At 42.6% G+C, this 24,551-nt stretch overlaps 1 protein-coding gene and 1 long non-coding RNA gene across 2 annotated transcripts; one reads left to right on the top strand and one right to left on the bottom strand.

Moving 5' to 3' along the window:
- Positions 1-9,608: 9,608 nt before the first annotated feature.
- On the bottom strand, positions 9,609-15,308 carry LOC118562004. The gene is made up of 4 exons (XM_036134296.1): positions 14,834-15,308; positions 14,411-14,592; positions 10,661-13,031; positions 9,609-10,133 (listed from the first exon to the last, which is right to left on the bottom strand). The coding sequence occupies exons 1-4, from the start codon at positions 15,306-15,308 to the stop codon at positions 9,790-9,792; spliced, it is 3,372 nt and encodes a 1,123-aa protein (XP_035990189.1). The 3' UTR covers positions 9,609-9,789.
- Positions 15,309-22,652: 7,344 nt separating this feature from the next.
- On the top strand, positions 22,653-23,681 carry LOC110368368. Its single transcript, XR_002428033.2, has 2 exons — positions 22,653-23,252; positions 23,402-23,681. It is a non-coding gene; the product is annotated as an uncharacterized LOC110368368 (long non-coding RNA).
- Positions 23,682-24,551: the final 870 nt, after the last annotated feature.

Below are 24,551 nucleotides of genomic sequence, written 5' to 3'. Positions count from 1 at the left end.
AATTGAATTGAATATTAGCTTGAGGCAAGAAGTCCTTCATCATCATATTCCATATATTCAATTCAATTCATACAAGATTAGTTTTATGAAAATCTTATATTTATAAATGACTTATTTGACACCAATGGTAGATTTTAGAGCTTCTCGTCTTTTGTCAACATATAATATTTAAATTGTGCAAGTTGAGCCTTCAACATTTTTTGTAAATCTCTTCCACAGTCATTGATTCAATTAATCCAAAATACTCTTTGGTACTCTCAGGCAACAATTGCACAACCCAAGTTAGTAGCAAATAATTGTAATTTGTAGAGTTATAAATGTAACTGTATGTAAATGTATCAACGAAGGTTTGAGACAAACTATTGTCCATCATTACAAAAGAAATACTTTCAAGAAATTGGAGAATTGTAACAATGATCAATTGATGATTAAGGTTCATTCCAAATTTGTTAAATGGTCAATTTCACTAAAAGTGAAAGAGACTAATTTGAAATTAATAAATAGCTTATTTCTGGTGGACGAATTTCTTGAAAGATTATTTTAATTTAAGGTTGACCCATATATAAAGTTCAAACTATTTGTCACTTGTTTTTTTTTTTTTTTTGAATGTTGCTATTCACAGGACTTTTGGAATGATATATAAAATTGTTTGAATCTTAAACTCAACATTCCCCATTTTAATATGTCACACATTATGTTTTTCTTGGATAATTTGGATTCCTCTTCATCCATTGTGATAAATATTGTTATGCTGTAATGATCTGCAATAGACTTCATTCCTAAGTACTGCTGCACAGTAATTGTTTCTTTAAGTTAGGTTCTTTTTAGTTATACTGTAGAAATGTGTCATTTCGGGAGCTGGAGGGTTGTTGTTGGAGGACTGGAGAGAGTTGGCGGGTACTCTTTGAAAGCTGTCCAGTTTTATTTGACCTAAAATAAACCAATGTTAGCAGCAAAACCTTGGTCTGATGCTACGGTTTCATAACAACCGGTACATCTCAGATCACTGGGAACACCGCTAGCAAGCAGCTCACCAGGTTGCTCTGCTGATCAGCCTGGCTTCTCCACACCTGTTCCTGCTACTCAGCATGACCAAGCTGATCCTGATTCCATCTGGTGTCCCAGTTCCCAAGGACCAGGCCAGTGTTTGCAGTCTGTCTGTGGCTGCTTTAATCCTGTGGCATTGGTGGTGACGTGGAACTTCCGCAATTGGGTCAGGGACATACACGTCATAACCCTGTGAGCAGTTTCCCATAGTCACAACTTCCAGCACCTACCCTGAGTCATCAGAGGACGTCTGTGCTCAACCAGTGTCATCAGTCCCATCACCCTGTTCCCTCTCATCTCCTACACAGTCACTCCCTTCTGATTCACATTCACTTCCAGTTACAGCCGAGCCATTATCATCTTCCTGTCCATCACTTATACCATCCGAAAAGTTCTTGGTCCCAGCTTTATTACCATCTTATTCATATTCATTACCATCATCTTCATCATTTCCACACTTCATACAGCACAAACTGCCATCCAATCCTTTGCCATCTTCATCGTCGTCTTTGTCATCATTAACATCACTTGAAACATCTGTAGTTACCTCATCTGAGAACTTCGATGGCTCAGCACTGCCCGAAAACTTTGGTGGTTCTGCATCGCCAGAGAACATTGGTGGTTCTGTAACGCCAGATAATGTTGGTGGTTCTGCATCGCCAGAGAACATTGGTGGTTCTGTATCGCCAGATAATGTTGGTGGTTCTGCATCGCCGGAGAGCATTGGCGGTTTTGTTATAGTTCTGGTGTCTGAGCTCCAATTTTCATAGGTTTCCTGTCTCTAAGAATCAGGTGGACCAGTCTTCTGACTGGTCTCCAGAGATCCACTGTGGGCTCCAGCGGACCTACCACCCTCAGTCTCCGCCGTGGGTTCCTGGGATCCAGTTTCCTAAAACCTGGGACCTGTCCCCTAAAAACTGTGTCCTGTCCTCTGAGCTCAGCCCGAATTCCACCCTCAAGCAGTATCAAGATCCTGGTTCCAGTCTACAAATGCAAGGTTGTGTTTCAGGTCTAGAACAGCAAAATCATGGTTCCAGTCTACAGTAGCAAGGTTGTGGTTCCAGTCTGCAGGCTCATCGCTCCAACCTGCAGCAGTGAGGTTGTGGTTCAAGAAGATAATTGTGACAGGTTCATGAATGCAATAGAACAAAACATAATAAAATGATCAGAAGAAGTTAAACAAACATTAGAAAAAGATCTAACATTATCAGAAATTAAAATGACTGTGAAACAAATGAAAAATCACCTGGTATTGATGGTGTTTCTATTGAGTTTTTTGAGACCCTTTGGGAAGAGATGAAAAATGTATTATTTAATGCATATTTGGAGTGCATAAACAATGGTCAACTATCCCCAACAATGAAAAATGGTTTGATTACAAAATTGCCAAAGCCCTATAAAGACTTTTTACAGCTGGGCAACTGGAGACCAATAACCATACTTTGTAATGATTAGAAATCAATCGCTTTAGTTTAAGCTAATTGGATAAAAAAAATTATAAATAAGTTAATAGATTAATTTCAGTCTGCCTTCATTAAAGGCAGACATATCTATATTAATGTCACACTAATATTGGATATGATAGAAATATCATGCTCTTATAAATTCAGAAAATCTAATAGTATTCATTGATTTCTTCAACTCATTTTATTTAATTGAACACAAATTTCTAATTAGATCATTGCAACCTTTGGCCTAAAAACAATGAATTTTGAATCTATTGCTGGAGTTTTTAGAGTTAACTGGATAAAATATTTTCTGGCTAAACCTGATTCTGTTTTGTTTTGCATTCCCAAAAACATTTATGATTAAGTGGGAGGTTTAGAATTTCTTTTAAAATGGGACTTTAAGATTTCCAAATTGTCTGTCAAACTGGCTGAATTTTATAAGCAAGTGCTTTGTTATAAGACAATTTATGTTAAAAGAGTAGTTACAGTGAATAAGGAAATGCTATTCATCCAAAGTTGGTATAACAAGGGAATAATTTTATATATATATATATATATATATATATATATATATATATATATATATATATATATATATATATATATATATATATTAGAACTACAAGGTAATTTTCTTAGATTTGCAGATTTAAAAATTTTATTCAATATTAAAAGCACATGAAAGGAATACAATAAGACTGTGAAGCAATACCATCAGCTTAATACAAACTGATACAAAATTATTTGCATTATTCTAAAGGGCAATTACTCTGACCAAAACTTGTGTCTAAATGATAAAATACTTAATAACAAAACTATTGACAGAATATTTAAATAGAAACAATTTCGATCGAAAGGTGACCATAAAATCATAACAACAAATATATAATTTTATGAAATGGCCAGCATCTACAAAAATAAAAAAATGAAAATATTATCCCACTGCTGCCATGCTCCAAAAGAGATTTAAATATGAGGTGGAGCCATGTATTTTTTGTTCTGTGGAAGACGAAACTTTGGAGCATCTGTTCTCTCTTGCTCAGCAATAAAATTATTTAGACAAGAATTAAAGAACAGGTTGAAATTTCCCTCTATCTATCCTTCCATATTCTTCCGCTTATCCGGAGTCGGGTTGCGGGGGTAGCAGCTTCAGTAGGGAGGCTCAGACGTCCCTCTCCCCAGCCACTTGGGCCAACTCCTCCGGGGGAATCCCGCGGCGTTCCCAGGCCAGCTGAGAAACATAATCCATCGAGCGTGTCCTGGGTCTTCTCCTGGGTCTCCTCCTGGTGGGACGTGCCCAGAACACCTCACCAGGGAGGCGTCCAGGAGGCATCCTAACCTGAAGCCCGAGTCACCTCAACTGGCTCCTCTGGACGTGGAGGAGCAGTGGCTCTATATGAAGGTTCATTTGTTCCAAAGCGATTTGTGCATTGTAAGCATGAATTCGAAGTTGTAGAGGAAGTTAAATTCTAAGTTTTGTATTTGTAGAATAAAAAAAAATCACAAGTAAAATTTTTTTACACCTGTTCAAATTTTAAGTACAAGTACACAAATTGTGTTCTGTGAGTTGCACATAAAAAAAACTCTTACATTCTCAGTTTTGCTCCAAATGGTCCAGAACTATTGTTGCAAAACTATTTGTGCATTGTAACTTTGGTGTTTTGTAATTGTAGATTTTTTTTAATCTGTCACAAGTACAAAATAAAGTTAAACCTCTTCAAATTCTTGAGTACAAGTACACAAATTGTGTTCTGTGAGTTGCACATCATAAATGTCTATCATTCAGTTCTGCTGCAGTTGATCTAAAACAAATGGTGCAAAACAAATTCAAAACGTGTATTAAAATCTTCAAAAAAAACAATTTTTTATATATTTTTTCCTTAACACAAATACAAATCAATGAGTACAACTACACAAATCTGCTGCTGTGAGTCACAAATTTAACTTTACAAGTTAGGCCTTCATTTTCAGTTTTGACACAAACGTCTCAACGGTAAAAATTAAGACAGCAGGGGGCGCTGCCTCCTAGGTCAGTCTGTACCAACCAGAAGTACGGTTGGTACTGCCATGTTGCCTTTCAAGGACCCAGCACACATATGCCTTCGAAGAACGCAGCTCTCACTGTCATACAGTGTATACCATGGCCGCGGGAAGTGGGTGTGCTGGGGGTGCTGCAGCACCCCCTAGTGGCGAGAGGTAGATAAAAAAATATTAAATAGTGCTGTCAAACTACTAAAAATTTTAACTGCATAATTTCAATAGTTAACTCAAAATGCGAATGATATACTCAATAGCATATTTTATCTTTTTATTTCTGAAAGTGTAAAAGCTTATTTGGGCATTTTAATATGCAATTTTGCAATAAATGACACTAGTAAAAACATGCTTGTACTAAAAATACATATTACTTTTTATTTTCAAGCACTTTTCAGAATTATAATGAAAACATCCTGGTGGCATAAAATGTTAAACTCTGGCCTATAATGGGCTAAATAACTAATCATAACGCCCTGATGTTTACACAATGTGTAAATAAACATTTCATACCGAAATATTTTTTCCCTCTTAAACAAAGACAGACATGGTATTGAGCATTTACATATAAAGTAATTACTAATTTTACATTTTAGAGACAAAAAAATACAACAAATTAACAAGCATTAAAATATCGGTTGGGTTTCTGCAATGTTTTCAGCGTGTAAAAAAATAATTGTCAAAACCAATGTCTGCTCAAAATGGTGATCTGCACCGCGTAATCTACTTTTAGCAGTTATCCTCAGTTATTGCAACCGTAAACTGCAGAAAATACGGACAGACCTTTACTCTCTCGGCTCCTATGTCAGTCAAAGGAGGATGCGCTGCAGCGCGTTATGAGGCGGAGGGATATGTCCGTTGGTCATACTCTGTAGTGCGGCAGCGTCCCTTAGTTTAGAGCCCAAATAAACCATAGACATAATATAAGATATATGTCTATGAAATAAACGACATCACTCTCAGAAACAAGCCGACAACACTGCAACCCGCGACTTATGAAAGTTACAAACAACTTTAGAAAAAAGAAGTCCAATGTCACATGAAATAAGCGGGCTTGGCAACATAGAGCGCGGGTCTGTTTTGCTAGTCTCTAGCATTCTGAGAACTAGGAAAATCACCAAGGGTAAAAAGAAAAAAAAAACTGTCCGGAGAGCGCTGCGGGGAAACAAAGCATTTTGTTAACACATTAATAACGCGTTAAAACTGACAACCCTAATAAATAAAATACTTTACACAATTTATAAATTTCTTATAACTATTTTAAATGATTTTGAAAAGTTCATGAAAGTTACGTTGTCATGGCAACGTCAAGTAAGCTAGTGGTCGCCGAGTAAAGAGCTATCCCGCTCGCGGCAGCAGACTAGTACATTTACAGAGTCTAATGAGAAAAAAAGAGGAGGAAATATGGCACAAAAACGAATTTCTGATTTTTTTGGAAAACCACCACCGGTTAAGAAAAATACTTGTACAGTAACCACCACGATGGAGAGCAGCCGGAGTGAGGAGACTGTCCGCCCGCCTCTGATGGCAGGTGCACCGGCAGGCCCAGCCCCTACACCCGCAACTCAACCAAGCGTAATTGAATTAGACAAGCCCTTCCAGCCAACATCCGGTTTCAAATTTCCTGCACAGAGTTGTGGTAATGAAACATTCTCACGTTCTGTGGCACTGGCTTGGTTTGCTAGATGGCAGTGGCTGCATTATGTGGAAGATACTGATCACATTTTGTGTTTTGTTTGTCTAAAAGCAATCGGAAAAAAAGTCATACCAAGAGACAAAATTAAGAAAGACAACCCCTTCATAAATGCCAGCTTTTCAAATTGGCGTAAAGCCACTGAAAAATTCAATGAGCATGAGAAATCAGAGCTGCACAGCGAGTCAATACAAAAGTTGGCGGCTTTGGTTGACATCCACATAGATGCTCGCTTATCCAGCGCTCATGCCAGAAAGCAGGCTACTGCCCGACACTGTTTGGAGCTTCTCTTCAGGATCATCCGATTCCTTGGCAGCAAGGGAATTGCCTTCAGGGGCGACACAGCACGTGAAGGAATACTATATGAACTGATGCTGCAGCGCACCTATGATCTCCCTGAAGAAAGAAAGTGGATAGAAGGTAGAGACAACTGGATGTCGGACACTATACAAAATGAAATAATTGAAAAGTTTGCTCACTGTTATGGGAGTTCTGAACAGATAACTGACTTCCCTGAGATTTACTGAAGAAGGAGACGTGGAGTGTTACTGTTCCAGCACTTTATTGAGAAACAGAGCAGAGCAACACATGGACAAAGTATTCGCACCGCGCGGCTGCAGCCTAGCGTCTGCCCCTGTTTCTGCCCGACCTCGCTTTCGGCTCTCCCTAATACTGCACCGTGGCCTTGGCAGGAGACAAAGCAAAGACAGCCCATCCTAGACAGTCGTCAGCCATACAGTGTTATGCTGCAGCATTCGGCCTTGCACTCAGTAACAGTGGATTACATACACAGACATCTCGTCTCCTGGCTCTGTGTCCGAGAGGCAACAGGTCACTTTGACTGTAGGGCAAAGATTAATACAACATTCCACCCCTTGATCGCATAGAATATGTATAATCTATGTGATCACCCACAAATCAAAAACAAGATGACTCGTGACATGAACATGCAAGTACAAATCATGTGTGCTGGAACTTCAGTAGTGATTAACATGAATGCTTCGGAGAGTTTTAACACACAAGATCAAAGTTTAGCATTTGCCTACAATTTAGGGTTCATCTAATTAAAGTAAGGCCTGTTTTAGGTCCTATGCGCACATTATTTTAGGTGTATTCGACTAGGTAAGCTAAAACCTGTATACTAATTAAGGTCAAATCCGTCTACTCTCACCCCGCCCTGAATACCCCCCTACTCCTTTCTCCACTTACGCCTCCAGTGGACAATAATCCACCACTCCAAACTTACAACACCAGGAGCAAAGGCAGGAGAGGTTCAGTGCGGGCAGGGGAACTCCAGAAAAAACTACTCACAGGAGTAGCAAAAACTTGGTAAGCTGTCAGCAGACAGTGAGAACAGTTGAGAATCATATTGGGTAAACATTCAAACTCCAATAACAAAAAAATGATTACGCATAACCGAGGTAACACATCAAAACTTAGATCTATGCCTAAATCAAAGTTGACATTAGACCAAACAACGAATGAAGGGAAAATAGGAAACCCCATCTGACATTATGACTGTGGAATAGCCCCTGATAAAAAGGATTGAATCAAATGAATCATTGTCAGGAACATTTAAAGAATTAAAATAAAATTCAAGGAACAGTCACCCAAAAGAAAAGTATTCCATGTTAACAGGTAGTATCATTAACATCACAATCATTATTATCATAATCACCATCGTCATAATCACTCAGATCAGAAATATCATCATTACTAAGATCAGAACTTTCAACTTCTTGGGCATGGTTCTCAAGGAAAACACCAGGTTCTGCATTCGGTTGACCTGTAAAGAAGCTAACTGATACTGCAGAAGTTAACATTCGTTTAACCAGAGGGATTAAGCAGCCCGACAAAACAATCAGCAGGGCAATGACCACTAGGACTGGGGTGAAAATACGAACCAAGATCGACTGCCATCCACTCCCTGTAAGCCATGCCCATCCGTCATATTCAGCTGAGGGAGAATCAGCTTTAACCATGGAGTTAAACAAATCATGCAGGTGTTGCTGGATAGAGGTTATGTTTGATGAAGAGTCTGGGATATAAGTACAGCACTCTGAGTCAATGACTTTACAGACGCCCCCTTGTGTTGCCAGTAACATGTCCAAAGCCATGCGGTTCTGTAAGGAAGTTAATCTTAGAGCCTTCAATTCCGGGGCGTAGCTTTGAAATCCCTCATCCACCAAAGCTGTCAAGTTCTCTAAATCTGCAGCCAGCCTGTTAATGGCTTCAGCATTACTAACAGCACCATACCCAGGGAAAATTGCTGAGGCTATCTCGCGTCCCATTGATATCCTGGTTCCCCTCTTCCTGCGATTCTGGGCACCCACTGGTACAGACGCAACTATCCTAACAGAGGGAATAAGATAAGCCAAATTACAGGCACCACACCAATTACTTAGGAGATACAGGTAGGAACGATGACCACAAACCCATACCATATTAGTAGGACACGGATAACCATCAGGAGATGGAGTATACACCTGGAGGGAAGAAAAGGCACCACCCCTTAAACCCCATTTAGTCAAATTAAAAAGTCTTAGCCATGGTTTCAATGGGTCATCTGCACATAAAGGTCTTTTATCTGTAAGCGCACAAGAAGCTGGCACAGTATTGTCACAGTTAACTGCATTGCCCAAATTAAAACTGGATCTGACACAGGGAAGAACAAAACACAGGGGTGCTGACCGCATATGTGATGAAACTGAATGGGTCATAACAGAACCCGCAACACTAACATTTGTAGCATTTGAGAAACCATAAGGGAAGCGCACAGAATGATGAGAAAAATTAATTGCCCAGGGAAAATGTTTCAGGGGTTAAGAAGCCCCCAAGATATGGGACCTGTTACGGGGCGCTGTTGTACAGGCAGAAAAAAATGATAACACAGTGGTGATGTTAACCGGCCATGGTTGGAGTAAAGATGACCCCTGCGTTGCATGCGGCAAACGGGTGCAAACATAACAACTACCATTTGTAACCTTTCGAGCAGTAGTAGCTGCCAATTGCCACCAGAGATTGTCAGTCACGCCATGATGAGCAATAACATGTCGTTTTACCCCTCTTTGCAAATGAGGTGTCTTAAAAGCCTGAGTGATGGTTGGATCAGCTGAATTTAACACAGCAACAGTAGGAACACGCTTAAGGACATTAGAATCATTTTGATCACAAAACCATGTGATTAGTATAAGTAAAAATGCAACCATAAGGTAACATCTTGCCAGCTTCTCAGCCGTTCTGAAGAAGGTCATCTTGATGTGCCGTGTAGAATGATGATGTAGAATGATGTAGAATGTAGAATGATGATGAATAAGACGATGGCAACGCGTCGTCCTTCTGTCCTCTTCTCTCCCCCTTTTTTTTTCTCTTTTTTTTTCTTTTTTTTTCAGTCAGTTCTCTGATATTTAGGGAGCATAAGCAATGAGCAAACAAATCTAGTTCTTGGAACCGCTGTGTTCCACAGATCAGCCGTGTCAAAACAAACTCTGTTGAATCAGTCTCTGGAGGCAAGCAACGCAAATCACTGCCCGGAATGTTATTGTGATTCCGTCGGAGCAGTGTTCTTCACCCGCCTCTTCTTGCTAGGAACCAAACTTGTGGTGGGCCGCAGTCCTCACAGCCAGCTCGGTGGCTCAGGTGGATGATGATGCCAGTGTGTGATTTTTCTTGTCCTGCGATCAGTCGGTCTCCCGCGGCGGTGGCACCTTCCTGCAGTGCGATGCGTGGATCCAAGGAACTCGCTGTTCGACCTTCACTGCCGCGTGCGTCGTGAGGAGCACCTGGAATGGACCCAGCCAGCGTTTGGATCTCCAATGCTTCCTGTGGAAGTTCCGAATCAGAACCCAGTCTCCTGGACGGAACGAATGGAGGGCTCTGTCGGCTGCCACAGGCAATGCTTCCTTCACTGTCTGAGAGATTTCAGAAAGCACCTTTGTGAGCCTAACGTAATATGATAACATGTCATCATCACACAAAGAAGTGGAGGGCAAGTAACGGTTTGTAGGTCCAAAGCCCAAGTTTGGCGGCCTTCCAAACAGAATTTCAAATGGACTGAGGTTAACTTTCGCCCTTTTCCTCATCCTCATATAAGTGAGGACAATAGGCAAAGCTTTAGGCCAGGAAAGCCCTGTTTCTACACAGCATTTTGCCAGCTTCAACTTCAAAGTTCCGTTCTCACGTTCAACCGCACCGGAACTCTGGGGATGATACGCGCAGTGTGTCCTTAAGTCACAGCCCAAGAACTTACCCACCTCCGTCACAGCCGTGTTGACAAAGTGGGATCCATTGTCACTTGAAATCCTAGCCGGGATCCCCCAACGAGGTATAATCTCAGTCAAAAGGGCTTTTGTGACAGCATGGCTGTCAGCCTTTTTAGAAGCGAAAGCCTCAGTCCATTTACTGAACATATCCACGATGACAAGGACAAACTTCTTACCTTCAGAAGGAGTCAGTTCAATGAAGTCCATCATGATGTGGTCAAATGGCTTACCAGGAGGTGGGTGTGCACCTAGGGTCCTCTGAGGAGCACGCCCTGCATTGAATGAACAGCAGATCATGCATGATTGACAAAACCTTTTTGCATAAAAGCTGAAGCCTCTAGTGAACCACTGAGGTTTTAAAGCAGCTGCCATGCTGATGAATGAGGAATGGTCTAAGCCATGGGTTAGCTTTGCAAAGTGTGGGAAGAAGTGTTTTGGCAAGCATGGTAACCCATTTGGTCCATACCAAATGTTATCTCTGCACTTCGCTCCAGAAGAAGCCCACAGTCGCCTCTCACCAGCAGACGCAAAACTCTGTATCGCACTCAAGTCTGTGAGTGAGGAAGAACATGGGGGTGTACCCTCCTCCTTGCCCTCAGAAGAGGAAAAGGCAGTGAACAGAGGAGCTTTCCCAGCCGCACGCTTCGCAGCTGCATCGGCCCTCCTGTTCCCCTGCGAGATAACATCACCAGTTGAGGAGTGAGCTGCGCACCGGCACACTGAAATGACCTTGGGCAACAAGATGGCCTCTAACAAGTGTGCAACCTGCTTAGAGTTCAGAATTGGCTTTCCATTCGATTTCAAGAACTTCTTATGTTTCCATAGGGCACCAAAGTCATGAACCACACCAAATCCGTACCGGGAATCCGTAAAGATGTTTACCGTCTTCCCCTTTGCCAACTTGCAGGCCTCAGTCAGAGCCACCAGTTCAGCTGCTTGCGCTGAAAAGTGTTTAGGAAGAGAACCCGAAAACAGGGTCTCATGCGATGAGCAAACAGCGAATCCCACCCGATTCACACCAGTGATACGATCCCTGTAAGCCGAACCATCAACAAACAACTGCAAATCTGGGTTCTCCACTGGAACATCAGAAAGATCAGGTCGTGGTGTGCAAACTTCCTCCAGCACCGACACACAGTTATGCGGATCCCCATCCTCAGGAGTGGGAAGAAGTGTAGCTGGATTTAACACATTGCACCTCTTCACAGTGATGTTTGGCAAGTCCAGCAAGATGGAAGTGTACCTCAGCCAGCGCGCTGCAGAAAGATGTGAAGTCTTTTGTTCTAGAAGAATGATGGCAACGTTGTGAGGCACAAGCACTGTTAGTTCAGAATAGCCCACGATGTCACGTGATGCTAAAACAGCCCGCTCAGCTGCAGCCACTGCCCTGAGACAGCCAGGCAGTCCCGCCGCAACTGGATCCAGTTTCCCAGAATAATAGGCTACTGGTCTCAACTTCCCACCATGGTCCTGCATGAGGACAGAGGTCATGCATCCATGTTTCTCATCAACAGCCTGAACAAAAGGTTTTTTAGGGTCCGGAAGACCCAAGGTAGGGGCCTGCTGTAAAGCTAATTTAAGCTGAGAAAAAGCAGACTCGGCTTCAGATGTCCAAGTAAGCTTATCAGCAGGTTGAAGATCTTTACCATGCATGATGGCACTCAGAGGAGCTTCCAGCAATGAGTAGTTTGGAACAAAGTTTCTGCAGTAAGATGTTATTCCCAAGAAAGACAGAAGCTGCTTCTTCGTGACAGGCTTAGGGATGTTTTGAACTGCAGCCACACGCTTAGGTGATAGAGTCCTGCCCTCTGAAGAGATGTGGTGACCCAAAAGGGTCACTTGAGGCTGCACAAACTGCAGCTTAGATAGAGAGGCTTTGTGTCCCTCAGAATGGAGGTGCTTCAAAAGAGCAACTGTGTCCTCCTCACATTGCTGTTTTGTGGGACTACAGAGAAGAATGTCGTCGACATACTGGACCAGCGTTGTACCTGGACGCAGCTGCAGAGAGTCCAGACTAGCCTTCAGAGCTGCATTGAAGATAGTCGGACTCTCTGTGTAGCCTTGGACCAAACGCGTGAAAGTGTAAAGTTTCCCTTCGAATTGGAAACCAAACCAGTACTGCGAGTCCTTGTGGACTGGCACACTGAAAAAAGCGTTGGACAAATCAATGACAGAGAAAAACGCAGCATCCATAGGAATCTGCGACAAGATCGTGGTAGGGTTCGGTAGTACAGGCGTTCGACCAATTACAGCTGAATTCACCCTCTGCAAATCTATGATGAATCTCCACTCAACTGGCTTGCCCTGGTCTCTCACCTTTTTCACAGGGAATAAAGGCGAGCTCACGGGTGAATTTGGACATTCAATGATCACCCCTTCTTTTAGAAGGGATTCGAAAACAGGTCTGATGCCCTCAACTGCTTCCTGTTTCAGAGGGTACCGTTTCTGACAGGGTCTGTAATCTGATTTAGGGGTTACGATGACTGGTTCACACCCTTTGATGAGACCAACATCATATTTATTCTTTGCCCACAGTTCAGAAGGAACCTGGGACAGCAGGGGATGTGAAGTGACGTCAACTTCTGGAAACAGACCATGAGAAAGGAATGAGTGGAATGTTTCATTTTCTGGAACCAAATGAACTGTTCTTTGACAATGAACAGTACCGGTGAAAGGCCTTTTGTAAGCAGATAGTCTCTGTGAAAACAGAATGTTAGGATGTTGTGGTACCACAGTCCAATCACAAATCGTTTGACATTGTGAGACAAAATTTGTTAATTCACTCCATTTCCCTTTAACGGGCTTTGTTAATGGAATGTGTGGAATTCCATTTTCTCTGAAAAATGCTAGCTGGTGAGGTAGCAAATTAATCGCAAGCGCAGCGTATTGGGAACTCCAATACAATGTGGAAAAGGTTAACTTCTCAGATGACACCCGAAACCACGCCTCCCCAAAGTCTGCATCTGGGCCCCGTGACGTGTGTGCTGTGCAGCTCAGATCAGTAGAGCTCTTAGTCTCTGAAAGAGGATTTACAAGCTGTTTGACTTCCTCCATCAGCTGCCTGCTAAACAGAGAGTTCTGAAATTTCCACTCGTAAGCATAAAGCAAGTTCTGCGGGCTGTATTTCACAGCACTGACCACTGTCTGATCTCCGGTGCTCACCAGAACACCTTCTGGTGTGGAGATCAGCACGATTCCCAACTCAATCATCAAATCTCTTCCCAGCAGATTCACAGGGCACAGAGACGATAGCAGAAAACTGTGTTTGAAAGAACTCCCCTCCGGAGTTACGCAGGTGAGGGGTTTTGTAAACTGCTCTTTTGTCACCTGACCCGAGGCAGACAATGAGAAAACATGGCTCCCACTGAGCCGTGGAGGACTTTCAAACTCCTCTGCTCTGATTACTGATGATGTCGCTCCAGAATCAACCATAAAGGATATTCTGTGTCCATCAACCACCAGTTCCAGAGTTGGAAAAGCCCTATATGCTTCAGATCTTAAGTGAGCATAAGTCGGAACCACCTCCTCAACCCTTTTCTCCAAAGATGGTTCAGTCAAAATGTTACTGTCCACACACTCATTTTCTGCACTTTCAAGACTCCACACAGCCGCAAAAGATTTCAAAGCAGGTACTTCATTGCGAAAAGCAGAGGATTCCAAATGTGTGTGCGTGTTGACATTGTCCAGCGAGTGTGTCTCTGTATCAGGCAGAGAGGCAACACTCGCAGCTGTGTTTGTGTCTGCAAAAGCTTGCAGCCCGTTATCTGCATGTGTGTGTGTGTGTGTGCTCTCAGTGTTGCTATGTGTGGAAGCAGTGTGAGGAAATGAAGGAGAGGGGAAAGAAAGATCATTTTCAGATCCCCTATGGGGTACATTACCAATCTGTTGACCCCACAAGCGTGACGGCTCGCCCCCCTCCGGCTTACAGCGTCAATCTGCTTCCTGACGCCGCGAAGGGCGACCCTTACGAACCCGACAGTCCTTCCACCAATGGCCTCTTTTCCCACAGCAATGACAGACATCCTCTTGCCCCGGGTTCCTCTGTTCTGGCCAGGATCTTTCTCGGTTTCTTCCTCCTCTGCCTCTCCCTCCTTGGCCTCTTCCTCCTCTGCCAATGTATTGATACGTGGAGATGGCAGCCAGATGCAGTTCTTTCTCAGTCTTGTCCTTTTTTGTTCTTTTTTGCTCATCCACCAGACTGGCTGCATGTCTGGCGTGTTTCCGGACTTCGGACAGTTTTGGTTCCTCAGCCCACCCCACGTAGGCTGCTTTGAATGCCTCGGCAACTTGTGGGAGAAGTCCTTTAATGACCGAGTCACAAACCAGGGTTTCCCAAACTGTGATGTTACCGTCCACCCCCAGTGTGGAAGGTTTTGGCTGTCCACTGTGACGTGTGACACACTCTATCACTCTTTCGATGAAGTCGTCTGTGGACTCGTCAGCCTTCTGCTTGCAGGTGTAGATGCTCGTCATGTTGATTTTTGTGGGGAAAGTTTTCTTAATTTCTTCGGCCAGGCCGTTGACTGCATTCACGAACCCTTGATTGTCCGCATGATCCCAATCTGGGTTAAGAACTCGCAGTCCCATTTCAGGCAGTTTGTTATGAATCTTTGCCAGTTCAGTTGCTCTTAGTTTGCGTGCGAGAACTCTGCAAATCTCAGCACCTGTTGGACGCAGTTCCTTGCAGAAGTCAGTGAAAGCAGTGGCAAACTTCTCACCACACAGGGTGGGATCAGGAAGAGACTTAGCATTCTCTTCAATGTCCTGTGGTGTCCAGGCCCTGAAAACCAGGTCTCGTCCATTCGGGCCCATAACTTCAACCATCGGGGCACTGATGTCCGTGTAGCGGTCAGGATTCAATTCAATTCAATTCAATTTTATTTATATAGCGCCAAATCATGAAACATGTCATCTCAAGGCACTTTACAAAGTCAAGTTCAATCATATTATACAGATTGGGTCAGATTATACAGATTGGTCAAAAATGTCCTATATAAGGAAACCAGTTGATTGCATCAAAGTCCCGACAAGCAGCATTCACTCCTGGGGAACCGTAGAGCCACAGGAAGAGTCATCTGCATTGTACATGGCTTTGCTGCAATCCCTCATACTGAGCAAGCATGAAGCGACAGTGGGAAGAAAAACCACCCATTAACGGGAAAAAAAAAACCTCCGGCAGAACCGGGCTCAGTATGAACGGTCATCTGCCTCGACCGACTGGGGTTACAGAAGACAGAACAGAGACACAACAAGAGAAACAAAAAGCACAGAAGCACACATTGATCTAGTAATCTGTTCTACATTAGATGGTAGTAGCGGGTGAGCCGTCTTCTCTGGATGATGTCACAGTTAACAGAACGCCAGACCAGGTGTACCTACTATGAAGAGAAAAGAGAGAGAACAGAAAGTTAAAGCAGAAATGACAACACATAATGCATAATTGAAGAACAGTAGAACTCAATATAGTGAGAAAATTAGATCCTGATATACTCCAGTAACCTAAGCCTATAGCAGTAAAACTATAAAGGTAGCTGAGAGTAACATGAGTCACTAGTTATAATTTTTGTCAAAAAGAAAAGTTTTAAGCCTAGTCTTAAAAGTAGACAGGGTGTCTGCCTCACGGACCAAAACTGGGAGTTGGTTCCACAGAAGAGGAGCCTGATAGCTAAAGGATCTGCCTCCCATTCTACTTTTAGAGACTCTAGGAACCACCAGCAGACCTGCGGTCTGAGAGCGAAGTGCTCTGTTAGGAACATACGGGGTAATCAGAGCTCTGATATATGATGGAGTTTGATTATTAAGGGCTTTATACGTTAGAAGAAGAATTTTAAATTCTATTCTTGATTTAACAGGAAGCCAATGAAGGGAAGCTAAAATTGGAGAAATATGATCCCTCTTGTTGATTTTCATCAGAACTCTTGCTGCAGCATTTTGGATCAGCTGAAGGCTTTGAACTGCATTTTGTGGACTTCCTGATAGTAAAGAATTACAATAGTCCAGCCTTGAAGTAACAAATGCATGGACCAGTTTTTCAGCATCACTCCTGGACAGAATGTTTCTAATTTTGGCGATATTCCGGAGGTGAAAAAAGGAAACTCTGGAAACCTGTTTAATATGGGATTTAAATGACATGTCTTGGTCAAAAATAACACCAAGATTTTTTACTTTATTACCAGAGGCCAGATTAATGCCACCCAGATTAAGTGATTGGTTAAGAAGTTTATTTTTTGAGGACTCTGGCCCAAAGATTAAAACTTCGGTCTTGTCAGAATTTAGATGCAGGAAATTTAAAGTCATCCAGCTTTTGATGTCATCAAGACATGACTGCAGTCGAAGTAATTGATTGGATTCATCAGGATTTATGGATAAATATAGCTGAGTATCATCAGCATAACAGTGGAAATTAATCCCATGCTGTCTGATAATTTTGCCTATCGGAAGCATATATATAGTAAAGAGAATTGGTCCAAGGACTGAACCCTGTGGTACTCCACAGGTGACCCTAGAGTTTGAGGAAGATTTATTATTAACATGAACAAATTGGAATCTGTCTGACAGATAAGATTTAAACCAGCCTAATGCTTTCCCCTTAATCCCTACAGTATGTTCAAGTCTTTGTAGGAGAATATTGTGATCAACTGTATCAAACGCAGCACTGAGATCTAACAGGACAAGTATAGACACAAGTCCATTATCTGAGGCCATGAGAATATCATTAGTGACCTTCACCAGAGCTGTTTCAGTGCTATGATGAGCTCTGAAGCCTGACTGAAACTCCTCAAGTAGGTCATTACTTTGTAAATGTTCACAAAGTTGATTAGCAACTACTTTCTCAAGAATTTTAGATAAGAAAAGAAGATTAGATATAGGTCTGTAATTTACTAACTCATCTTGATCAAGAGAAGGTTTCTTAAGTAAAGGTTTAATAACAGCTACTTTCAAAACCTGTGGTACATATCCATTTACTAAGGATAGATTAATCATGTCTAAAATAGTGCCACTGATCAAAGGGAATATGTCCTTAAACAACTTGGTTGGGATTGGGTCTAACATACAGGTAGAAGGTTTAGATGAAGCTAAAATTTTAGATAGCTCAGAAAGCTCTACTGCTTCTAAACAGTTCAAACACTGCACAGATTCTAAAGATTCCTCCAATGCTGCCTCACTTACTGAGGACGAGGTAATCATGTTTGGGAGGATGCCAATTATTTTATTTTTAATGGCATCAATTTTATTTATGAAGAATCCCATAAAATCATTACTACTAAGAGCTAAGGGAATGGATGGATCAACAGAGCTGTGGCTCTGGGTAAGTTTGGCAACTGTACTAAAGAGAAATCTAGGATTATTTTTATTCTCTTCAATTAATGATGAAAAATATGCTGCTCTAACTCTGCGGAGGGTCTTGTTATACAACAATAGTCTGTCCCTCCAGATTAAGTAGGATTCCTCTTGGTGTGTAGAGCGCCATTTTCTCTCCAATTTCCTAACATTGTGCTTCAAGCAACGCAGCTCTGAATTAAACCAAGGATCAGGATGTTTGATGTCTTGTCTCAGTTCGTAGGAGCGACCCGCCCCAGCAGCCCCTCTTGGTGTATCGGCCTCAGTCTTTAAGGCTGCCCGCTGCGTGGGGGCCGATGCTGATGCAGATGCCCCCGCCTCAGAAGATGTGTCGACCGGGTGGCTGCTGCTGCTCACATGCTGGGGTTGTGGTTTGGCTTGTGGTTGCCCTGGGCCAAAGGCGTATGAGTCGAGGTCGTGGTCCATCACGCTTGTGAGGGCGCTCAGATCAGGATACATGGAAGTAGAAGAGAAAGGAGGGTTATTAGACAAATCCTGTTTTTCAGAAGCTTTGTATGGAGGAGGTGTTTTCTCTCTAGTGTGTGCGCGTGTGTGTGTTGCAGAAACGCCAGAGTCATTCTGGACATTAGGGACAGAAGCGGAGGGGACAGAGCAATTGTCTTCACGACCACACACGCTTCCCGTCACATCCAGTCTCCCAGCCAACCGTTTACTATTTTGTTTTCTTTGCCGTCTCTCAGCTTCATCTTTCCAACATTTAAGGCATGCCCGTTGTCTCCGTATTCCCAATATTTCTTTTTGTTTGACTGTCTTCTTTGTTTCTAATTTATTTTCTTGTTCTTTTATTTTGTCTTCAATCCTTTTTAGTATTGCCATATTAAATGACCCCCCTTGTGGGAAATCTGCATGTTTAATCCAATCATTTATGCATGACATGCTTTCGGGCCCATATTTTTTCAGCATGAAATCGAACGTCTCACCCTGAGGCAAGGCTGGACCCTGAGAACTCTGCCTTTGATCCATTACACGGACTCTTCTGCTTCCAGACTTTTTTATTTTATTTTATTTATTTTATCCTTTTTTTGTGTTTTTTATTATTATTTTTTACATCCTTAGCACGATCGACCAACTAAATGAAAGGCCTCACATCCGATGGTCGCCTTTTTGGTATAATGGTCGGGTTCCCCACTTATCAAAGCTGCAAACGTCTTCGCAACAGTCAAGGACTTAAGCATCCCTGCCGCTTTCATCCACAACAGAAGTGGACAGCCTCTTGCACAAACCCAAGACAAGAGGACTTTAATGGACCAGCTGGAAACTGCTCAGCCGGTCACCTGTTCTCCAGGTGAAAATCACTCTGCCCCTCCTCCCCCCTTGTGGGAAAGTCCGTATTTCAGCTGAAAAAACGTATTCTAATTGAATTTTAGTTTAATGTCAAAGCTTTAAAACTGGTCTGTATTTTTGAGTCCTACTTTATTTGCTCCAGAGATTAAACTCATTTAATATTTTATAGGCTTTCTTAATTTCTATTTTTGTAGGTTTAAAGTTTTGCAGTATTGGCACTGTTATCTAAAAAAAATTCAGTATTTTTCTAACAACAATGGGTTGTTTTTTTTGTTTTTTTTTTGTTTTTTTTTGTTTGTTTTTAAATTTAAGCCTAATTTTCCTTTAAGCAATTGCATTTAAAGAAAATGCTGGAAAGTATCTCTCTTACCGTCTCATGAAAAGAAAGGTTCGAATCTGATCCCGCGCCGACGCTCCAGAGCCGTCCCGAGATCAGGAGCCCCTCCTCATCCCTTGAAAATCCGTTCGGGGTAACAGAGGCCGGATAAACTTCTCCGGGCCGGCCAAAGCTGCTCCTGTCCCCGGACCCCCTGGCCCGCCGGTCGGAGATCCTGTTCGTGACGCCAAATTGTTATGGGAGTTCTGAACAGATAACTGACTTCCCTGAGATTTACTAAAGAAGGAGACGTGGAGTGTTACTGTTCCAGCACTTTATTGAGAAACAGAGCAGAGCAACACATGGACAAAGTATTCGCACCGCGCGGCTGCAGCCTAGCGTCTGCCCCTGTTTCTTTCGGCTTTCGGCTCTCCCTAATACTGCACCGTGGCCTTGGCAGGAGACAAAGCAAAGACAGCCCATCCTAGACAGTCGTCAGCCATACAGTGTTATGCTGCAGCATTCGGCCTTGCACTCAGTAACAGTGGATTACATACACAGACATCTCGTCTCCTGGCTCTGTGTCCGAGAGGCAACAGGTCACTTTGACTGTAGGGCAAAGATTAATACAACACTCACGCTATCCACAGGGAAATTGTTGCCCGCTCATCGCATTGCCGATTTTATGGCCTTACAGCTGACGGCACAACTGACATTAGCACCATTGAGCAGTTTTCCTGCAGTCTGAAATATGTTGACAGCAGCCTTGAGCCTCACACTGTGTTTTGGGGATTTTATAACGCCCGGGACAGCACTGGAGAAACTCTTTTCAGTTGCATCAAGGATATTTTTTTAAGGCTAAACATTCCTATTGAACGCATCGCAGGATTTTGTTTTGACGGAGCAGCTAATATGTCAGGGTGTTTTTCAGGCGTGCAAGCTCGGCTTAAAGAGGTAAACCCGCACTCACTTTATGTGCATTGCAGCAACCACTCCCTGGATTTGATTCTCCAAGAAGCAGCGTGGGAAGTGAGTCTTGTGGCCAACACTTTGAACTTTGTTCAGGGTGTCTCATCCGTCATAAGAGAGTCATCAAAGCAAAAACAACTCTACCAATCGTTTTTTGGCTGTGATAAGGTTGCTGTCAACATCTTAGGCCTTTGCCCAACAAGGTGTTGTATTCGTGACATGTCCATTAAACGCATCACTGCAGCTTACCCTACTCTCCTGACTACACTGCATGAGCTGAAGGATGACAAGAGTGTCAGGGGGACAGCAGAGCAAAGATTGGGGGACTCTACAAACAGGCTTTAAAAGGAAGAACATATTTTGGTCTTTTATGCTGCCATGCCCTGTTTGAGCCCTGTGAAGCAGTTGCCACAAGCCTACAGAGTGCCACAGCAAGTGTGCAAGGTGCACTGGAATGTACAGGTGTGGTGAGGGAACAAATAGCCACACTCCGGGATGATGCAGTTGTGGACAAGCTGATCCACAAGGTTGAAACCTGCGCATCACAAACCTCCCTGAAAATGCCAGACATCACCACCACTAGAGTGAGCAAAACCCCAGCTTGCCTTCGCCAAACTAGAGAGCCAGAGGCAGTGGCACATGGCACAGAAACAGTGGATTGGCGATGCAGCATTTTTGAAGCTATTGATTTAATATCAGCGGAGCTGGACAGAAGATTTGATCAGGCCAGTATGAAACTTGCCGCAAAGCGAGAGAGGGCTGTTGTCAAAGCAGCAGAGGGCAGGAGCACCAATCTGTAAGCCCTTCAGCTCCCAAAGGATCTTGACACAGACTGCCTTGAACTCCAGCTCAAAATGCTTGGGCCAAGCATCGCCAAGCAGCTTGCCGATGTCACAAAATACAGAGGGTCTAAGTGTGTCACAGTCCAAGATGTAGCATCATGTCTGACTAAGCTCCAGCCACAAACAAGAGCCATGTTTTCAGAGGCAGAAAAATTGATTGAGTTATGTCTGTGCTTACCCATCTCCGTGGCCTCATCTGAGCGCACTTTCTCCACCTTGCGTCTTTTGAAGACATGGGTACATAGCACCATGACCCAGAAAAGACTCACACACCTTTCACTGATGCATGCCCACACAAACATCCTGAACTCCCTGGACATTTGTCAGCTCATGAGAGACTTTATCTCCACGACCCCAGAACGCACCTCAACATTTGGACACCTTTAACCAGGGCACCCTGCCTGTAGCTCAAAGTAAGAGCCTGGTGCCACTGCTCACATTCATATCTATTCGTGCAGTTTAACGTAACCGTAGTATTTGAGTGTTATTTTGATCTTGTGTGTAATGGATGTGGAGATGTTCAATAACGTTTAAATAGTATAATAGTATAATTATTTCCTTGTGGTTTGCTTAAAAGAATTTTGGAGCTGGCAGAGTCACATGTGACATAAACACAGTGACTCAGGTTCATGCCAGCTGACCAAATCTACGCTGTTATGGTGTTGTTGGGAAGTTTATTTAATGGCACTTATATTCACCGGAGAACTGATGTCTGTGTGTTACAGACACTGGTTAACAATAAAGTGCATATGACAATAAAGTAGTAAATCTCAATCTATTTATTTATTGTATTTTAAATAGGCATATTGTCTCATGGGTCTTTTGTCTGAAAAAATAAATAAAATTACTTCCAGTGGCCCTGGTGTATACATTTAAATTTGTTGAAATATTTGATTTTCTCTGTACTTAACTGTGCACTCCCACAGTTTTGATCACGCAATTAATTTGTCTGTAATCTTTCGTGACCTGCAGTTCTTCATTGAAAAGGGGATATTTACCAAAGATGTGGATTTTTATTCCAGAAAAAAAATAATAAAATAATAAAAAGGATGTGTCCACCTTTTTATACAAAAATACAAAACTTAGAATGTAACTCCCTCTACAACTTCAAATTCATGCTTACAATGCACAAATCGTTTTGGAACAAAAGAACCTTCTTTACTCTGAGTTCCCCCCCAGATGACTGAGCTCCTCGCCCTATTTCTAAGGGAGAGCCCAGACACACTACGGAGAAAACTCATTTCGGCCGCTTGTATTCGGGATCTCGTTCTTTCCGGTCATGACCCAAAGCTCATGACCATAGATGAGGGTAGGAACATTGATCGACCGGTAAATCGAGAGCTTGGCCTTTTGGCTCAGCTCTCTCTTCACCACAATGGATCGGTACAGCCCCCGCTTCACAGCAGACGTAGCACCAATCCGCCTGTCGAAAATTAAAATGGATAAAATTAAACAGTTTATCCATATCCATACTTTACGGTAATGACAATATATCTAATGAAATGTATAAAATTGGCAATATGATTAAATATATGGGCAAATACCATATTCACACAGGAAAAGGGAAACATTTTAATCCTTCCGTAACGCTGTTTAAAATTGAATTACAGGGATATTTTTCTTCTCTGTCACCTCTTAAAAGACTGTAATATGTCATAGTTTGGGTTTTGTTTAGTTTTTAGTTTTAAACTTCTCTTTTTTAACCTGTTCACTCCTCTGTCACCAGCCAGTAATCAAGTCAGTTCAGTTCACCTCTCAATTACCAGCCACCACCCAACAAGTTTACCTGTCACCAGTCATTAACCAGTCAGTTCTGTTCACCTCTCAGCCACCAGTCACTAACCAATCAATTTGTTCCACTCCCAGTCACCACCCTTCCTTAGATCAATTCCACCTATTGCCAACGATTAGTTTTCAACTCCGGTCACCTGTTAACTCCTCTATTTATTCCTGCCTCAGTCCACTCTTCAGGGCCAGATTATTTTGAGCCATTCGGTGAGTCTAATCCAGCGTTGTCTGTTTGCCTGCCTACCTGTGATTCTGACCCGATTCTGCCTCCTGATCTTCTGAGCCAGCCTGATCCCTGTATTACCTGATTACCTGATTATTTCCTAACCTTTTCTGCCTCCCATTTTCTGAGCCAGCCTGCCCTCTGCCTGATCTGATGCCTGCCTGTTTACCTGACCGGTTCTGTCTCCGGATATCTGAGCTTGCCTGACCCCTGTTTGATTATTCATACTTGCCTGTAACCGGACCTGGATTTGTTTTCTGACTTTGTTCCCGGATTCTGCTCTGGACTTCCCTGCACTTCTGATTACCCGGTTTGTCTTTGGACTATTGTTTGGATTTCGAACTCTGTTTTTTCCTGTTCATCAGTCTGCTTGCCTGTCACTCCTGTCCTTTTAATAAACTGTCTAAAACGTTTCTCTGCTTGGCTGGCTGAATTCTGGGTCCTCCGTTTCTGTTCTTGACATAATAATTGTCTGTAAAATATGTGAAGATGCTTCTAAACATTGACTGACATGTTCTGCTACATGTGATTCCCTATGTCTCTATTTTGAGGTTCCTATGCTGAAAGAGCTGTGAGAGGAAGCATACAGGCTTATACAACACATTCAAGAACCTGACTGCACTGTTCGGACTACACTTATCATGGTGATTGCTAAAGCACTTCTGCTTTGGCAAAAGAGTCCTCACCCAAACAATGTTTTTGGATAGCTACAGAGTTATACTTAAATTATTTAGATATCAGTCCAACTGTGCCATTACCGAGAATTACAACCCTGGAATTTACCTGATGCTAGTGTGTATTTAACTTTAGAAGAAAGAAAACAGCTAAAACATTTATATGCTATTCAATAACAGTACAGGAGTACACAGAGCACTTTTATCGCTGCATCAAAATGTACACAGATGCATCTCAGAATCCATGAGGTCAAAGGATTGTGTATATAATGCAGATGATTGCATTAATCCAATAAATTGAGGAGACCAGACCACTGAGAACTATTGTTTAATCAAATTCAAATTCATCATTAATCAATTTACAAAGAAATCATTCAGAAAGCCGTTCTTGGCAGCGCCTAGAAATTCGGTCCATAAAAGTTATGAACAGAATCGGTGACAAAGGGCAATCTTGGTGGAGTCCAGCTCTCACTGGAATCGATTCCGACTTACTACCGCAATGCGGACCAGGCATTGGGCAAACTCCCATGCACCTTCCAGGATCCTGCTGAGGGTGTAGAGCTGATCCAGTCTTCCACGGCCAGGATGAAAACCACACTGCTCTTCCTG

The sequence above is a fragment of the Fundulus heteroclitus genome, unplaced genomic scaffold (assembly GCF_011125445.2).
Source record: "Fundulus heteroclitus isolate FHET01 unplaced genomic scaffold, MU-UCD_Fhet_4.1 scaffold_79, whole genome shotgun sequence".
NCBI lineage: Eukaryota > Metazoa > Chordata > Actinopteri > Cyprinodontiformes > Fundulidae > Fundulus > Fundulus heteroclitus.
Note: the sequence above shows the minus strand (reverse complement) of the source record. Positions and strands in the feature narration are given on the sequence as shown.

Bases quoted from the DNA above. Each gene is read 5' to 3' on its own strand.
- LOC118562004 (XM_036134296.1), bottom strand. From the start codon at position 15,308: ATGGTTGAAGTTATGGGCCCGAATGGACGAGACCTGGTTTTCAGGGCC. The intron at 13,032-14,410 runs GTAAGCCGGAGG...CTGCTGTCCCAG, and splicing joins TCAGGAAGCAGATTGACGCT to GTTCCTTCTGAACTGTGGGC. The intron at 10,134-10,660 runs GTAAGAAGTTTG...GAAATCTCTCAG, and splicing joins TGAACTGACTCCTTCTGAAG to ACAGTGAAGGAAGCATTGCC.